The sequence below is a fragment of the Anoplophora glabripennis genome, unplaced genomic scaffold (assembly GCF_000390285.2).
Source record: "Anoplophora glabripennis isolate ALB-LARVAE unplaced genomic scaffold, Agla_2.0 scaffold250, whole genome shotgun sequence".
Lineage (NCBI taxonomy): Eukaryota > Metazoa > Arthropoda > Insecta > Coleoptera > Cerambycidae > Anoplophora > Anoplophora glabripennis.
The window spans coordinates 66841-72693 of NW_019416392.1; the positions used below are offsets into that span (position 1 = coordinate 66841).

The window sequence follows — 5853 nt, forward strand, 5'->3', positions numbered from 1 at the left end:
TTGTTTTTTTGCAATAACTTTTTTGTTTATTAACCGACTTTAACTTAACCAGTCTCATTTTGTAGATAATTTTACTCCCTATAAGCTGTCTGAGAGTCACTTTTCGCTAAAATTGATGGTTTTCCCCGCAAAGTGAAAAAACTGTTTTCCTCACTTATTTGTTTAAATAGAAAAGTTAGCTAATAAAAGTTTTTGACTCACGAGACGAGAGATGTCTTGTATTATGTTCCTTTAGACAATTTTACAATAATATAGCGGATAGGACTTTTTTCGAGTTTATCTTTTATTTTCGCTAATTTTCCTGGTGTATAGGTATTTACGAGTATAGGTCAAAATATAGCTAACTGTTAATTTAATTTATTTTACTTTTTAAAATTATAGTTTTTCAGCAGTATAGTAGTGTTCTACAAGCTCTATGACAAACTTTGACAAATGATAGCTGGGCTAATTTCAAATACTTTTTCTTATATGAACATAGGTCTGATCCGTTTTTGTTTAGAAATTATAAACATTTCAATCAAGGTAGCCTGATAAATAAAAATGATGGTTGCTATAACAATAATTATTATTATTTGTGTTACTTTGTTTATTCTTTTGACACTTAAAAATGCATTTATGTATTTACAACTGAAGAGTAAACAGATATTGTCTTTGTATATGGGTGTTCCAATACATACATACCTTGGCCTTACAAAATCCGCATGCAATTAGATCAAAACATTTCAGCAACGTTTCAGTGTCAACGTTTGGGGCGGCATTTTCAACAATAATTTACTGCCTGTACGTTTTATTTAAATGATCATTTAAATACTGTATAGAACTTTCTTGGAAAACAAAAACAACCTCTTTGATTTCATTGATGACGTAAGGCTTAATATAGTTCAATATGTAATGCAATGGTGCACCACCACGTAGAGGGACACAAGTAACTGCTTGGTTAAATGATCATTTCCCGAATAAATGAATACGTCAACAATAGCATGGCCACCGCGTAGCCCAGATCTAAATCCTTTGGACTTTTATTCATGGGGACATATGAAGAAGCTTGTCTACCATATTGAAATCACTACCCGTCCGCAGTTACTTTAAAGAATTCAGGATGTAGCTGACCGGATAAGAAATGATCCAAATCTCATCCGTCGAGTGACGGAATCTTTAGTTTGTCGAGGTGAGGCTTGCATTAGAGCCGAGGGTGGACATTTCGAACGATTTTTATAGTCTTAAGATTTGTTAATTTGGTTAATAAAGGTTAACTAATGTTTAAACTTTAAACACAAATAATAATTATTGTTATAGCAACCACAATGTTTATTTATCAGGCTATTTTGATAGAAATATGAAATTAAATTTTTTAAAATGCTTGTAACATCTAAACTAAAACAAATTGGGCGTATGTTCATGTTGTGTCAAAGTTTGTCATAGGACTTGTAGAATACCCTGTATAGAATTTTTAAAATCAGACCTTATTCTGTGTAAAAAATGTATTTAGGTCTGCTAAATATACTCGTAATTATCTCATGAATGTTTCTTTATATTCTACTTGTTTCTTAAAAAATAGTATAGGTGACAAATAGAGAGTAAAATTCTACAATAGATTTTGATTAAATATACAGGGTGTTCTATTTAAAATAAGCAAGTAGACGTATGTCACCGGTATAACCGGAATTGCTGCAATAATGGCATTATTTTATTTAAAGATAGAATCTCCGAAAATCCCAGGTATCAAATTTTCAAAATTTAAATCAAAGTAGTGTCTGAAATATTCTAATGGGAGGTCATCGTAAGACAGCCTGTATATTTATATATTTTTTTTTTAGTTTTTGAATTGTATTATAAAAGAATCCACGAAGTAACTAAAAACTATTCTTAATTTTGCATTTTTTCCTAATTTTTGAGTTTCAAGTTTCAAGCAATGAAAATGTATCACATATGGATAACATGAATATCACGGATATAACTAAAGAAAGTGACAAATAAATCGAAAGTTTAAACAGTTTACACATGCCAATGTATGCTCTACATTAAGTCAGTGTTTTGTTGCTATTTCTTTTTATGTCATATCAATTGATTCACAGGACCACAAAAAAATGAGTGGAGGGTTCCTTGAACCACACCAAGTGGATTATATGTTTTTTGGGTCGCTGAAACCGAATCCGAAACCTGTTTTGCCCCATCACGTCAGTGTCTTTTTCTAACCTCAAAAAACAGCTTAAAACTATGAAACCCAACAATATCAACCCTTAAACCATATAACCCTATACTTTCATAATTCAATAACCTTGAGATCGATAACCTACATCTCTAAAACCCATAACCTGAAAATCTATAACCTCAAAACTCATAAATCTCATACACTATACACCTCTATCACGTCATAACCTCATAATTATAAGGTTATGAAGTGATGTAGGTGTAGAATTATCAAGTTAAAACTCTCCGAGATTGAAATTTGAGTTTAGCTTGTAAGTTTTTGTTTTTATTTTTGCTCATTTTGTGTTTGCAGTTTAATGGGATTTGAGATTTATGAGTTTTGAGGTTATAGATTTTCAGGTTATGGGTTTTAGAGTTATAGGTTATCGATCTCAAGGTTATTGAGTAATTAAAGTATAGGGTTATATGGGTTAAAGGTTGATATTGTTGGATTTCATAGTTTCAAGCTGAATTTTGAGGTTAGAAAAAAACGCTGAAGTGATGGGGCAAAACAGGTTTCGGATTCGGTTTCAGCGACCCAAAAAACCATTTGGTCTGGTTCAAGGAACCTTCCACTCATTTTTTTTGTGGTCCTGTGTTATTAAAATATGCCTCCCAGTAAAAAAAAAAACAATAAATCACAGCAATAGTACACGTAAAATGCCTATCAGTTATTATTTCACTGTTTATCTTAGATCTAGATAAAATATGTGCAGGGTGTTTAAATTACAATTCGATTTTCAATTTTGTGTTGATTTCTTTAGATATTTTTGAAAAGAAGAAAATGTGGTACCTATATCAAGCAATGGCGATTTTTTATTTCGCCGCTTTCTATGTCTAAAGTCAACAGTGACATCACCGTACATCTTCCTTTCTTCGCGTCCTATTGACTCAAGTAGAAGCGTAGAAAGTTTTTTTAAACGTTATTAAAAGTAAGTAGGTAAGTTTCCGTGTTCTGGGCGCGGCTATTCTTAAAAAAATAATCCAGCTATTTTTCACCAGCGGTATCTAAGACATATCTCTTGACCCCGTATCTGCCTGCGAGTGACCGCGTAATTCAAATATTTATTACATCACGCAGCAATCAAAGAAAAGAGGTCGTGGAATTTCCTCTTTAAAATAATCAAGAGATCGGTCTTGGCTCCGATCGTTGCATGTCTGTTAATAACTTGATATTCCTCTTCCGAAATCGTCTACAATGCTTCTTAGTGTTTATGTCTACCGCACCTCATTCTTATTTAAATATAACTTTCTTTAATTTACGGTTTTCGTGTTACCTCCAGTCGTATATCTCTCTGTTACAGCAGAAACAAAAACAAATATTCCACGCGGTGTAACACATTGTACTGTAGGCGTAAAAATATTGTTTATTATTAATAAAATGTCACCGATAAATTGTTGGAGACGAAAAGTCAACAAACTGAATTATTTTCTTTATGATGTATGGCTGAAACGTGTCGCATATGGTCGGGTAGTTTCAAAATAACACAAAACAAACACTTACGGATAACCTTACATTGTTGTTTGTGAGTTTACTAATTTTAAGGACGGCAAATATTATCGACAACCTTGTTTCAGGTAGGTACATATTTTAATTGTCATATCACAACATAAAATTGACGTAAAATATTGTGGCATACCCCGCACGGCATATTAATCATTGCTACCACGTTAATAAAAGTTATTTTGTAATCATCTGACATATCTGTTACGTTACAATTCGATTATTTGGTGCACGGGTGAGGCCATCAGCCTTGTACACGATGGAGTAGCATTCAACGAATAACATTACCTATATAGATTTTAAACAAAATATACTTACGCAATGCTATTGATGATGCTGTCCAACCCGTTGTTCTTCTTCACCCTATTCCTCGGCAAAGTGGCGATGTAGTCGTTGGCCTTGTCATGATACGCCCCGTACATCTCCCTTAAGGCCCCGTACACCAACCTCTTCACCCTGGGGTCGTTCTTGTCTATGACGGGATGTGCGCCATCTACCACGTCGTTTTTCTTTGGTGCAATAGCAACGCCGTTGATGGCAACTTTCTGGATAGGAACCGCGGGTTTTGGAGAGGAGTTCTGGACTTTTTTCACGGAGAAGTTCGCAGGGGGCGGTGGAGGGGGTGGAGGCACAGCGGAAGGACCGTTTTGTAGGGTTGGTGGCACCGGGGGTGGTGGTGGAGGACATGCAGGTGGTGCACAGGTAACTGGTTGTTCCTGGAAGATCGGTTGAGGGAAAGGTGGTGGTGGAGGAGTATTCAACGATTTTTCAATATGGACTGGTTCGGTGGCTGGTTTTGGTGCCATCACTGGTTTTATGTTGCACGCTGGTGGTGCACTATTCGTTTTTGCTGTGGATGTGTCTTCTTTTTGTTGGAATAGTAAGGCTTCCGTGATTGCTTTTGGTACCACCACAGGTTTTATGTTTACCGAAAGTTTTGGTGATACGGAACCATTCGTGTTTGGTGAGGAATCTTCTGGTGTTAGTTTTGGTGCTAATGCTGGTTTTGCGTTATTTATTGGCGGTTTTGGAGATACGCAACCATTTGTTTTTGATGATGAGTTTTCTTTTGGTTCCGAGTGGTTGTTGGGAAGGTTATTGGAATCCTCGAACACCCTGGATTTTTCCGAAATGCTGTGAGATTTTTTCAGTGTGACTTTGTGGTGATTACCTTCAAACTTCTTTGATATCTCACCAATTGAAATTTTCCTTTGTTCCTGTTTAATGTCAGTATCTTTTTGCCCGAAATTGAAAGTGTTTACTTTACCACTAGGGGGAATTGCTTTCGTGACGACGTTTTCGTGCTGATCTACGTTCTTTTCGAATATTTTCGATACTTTACTAACATTACTGACGTTTTGGGCGTTGCTCACGTCTACCACTTTTGTTACCGTACACGGTGGGCCGTTGATTTCAATGAACACTTCCGTTTTCACTGTCTTTGTTTCAGCCTCTTGCTGTTCTGGCTGTTTCTTGACTTTAACTGGGGGTTGCACCGGACTATACTTCTTGTTGTTGTAACTCTGGAGATATTCCTTGAAGCTGGTCTTGGGAGGGTCCGTTAAATCCGAGTATACACTAGAAGACGAGTTATTGGACGAATTATTCAAAGAAAAACTCACACCACTGTCGCTTGTTATCACACTGTTCTGGTCCTCCTTTTTGCCGTTCTTGTAATTCTCCAGGAAACTGACATAGTCCTTATAGTGAGGCTTCTTGCCGGTCTTGGAATCGGCGACGGTTGCAACGGACATTTTTCAAACTCGCTGCCGGTCAAGGCACACGCGATGCGGCGGATCGAAATCGAAACTCGTTTGTTTCTCCGTGAACTTGGTCACTAGGTGAGTTGACTCGGTCTCCGGTCTGCTCGCCAGCGCGCCTTGCGAACTTTTGTCCGTTTACGAGTGGAACTGGCTTACCAAGTCTGGAATTTAATAGATGATATCATCGCGCAGTGGAGGGGGCGAAGGAAATGTATCTGACGCTTATCACTGCAGTTGCACTTCAGTGCTAAGGATTTTTATGTTTTTTTTTTACGTTTTCCGAGTTATCGGGTTCGAGGTCTGTGAAGATACGGAGGCGGTGGAATATTTATTTTGCGTTTTTTTTTCTTGAGAAACCGACTTCGAAAAACGAAATAGTGTGTTAATGACCGCACT

The 5853-nt window shown here is 36.6% G+C and overlaps 1 protein-coding gene across 1 annotated transcript in view; it reads right to left on the bottom strand.

The window, feature by feature from the left end:
- Positions 1-5588, bottom strand: part of LOC108906501 (arp2/3 complex-activating protein rickA) — a 12065-nt gene extending 6477 nt beyond the window's left edge. Inside the window, exon 1 of the mRNA XM_018709781.1 lies at positions 4013-5588. Within this exon, the coding sequence (XP_018565297.1) occupies positions 4013-5448 (1436 nt within the window). The 5' untranslated portion in view covers positions 5449-5588. The remainder of the gene's footprint in view (positions 1-4012) is intronic.
- Between the last annotated feature and the right edge of the window lie 265 nt (positions 5589-5853).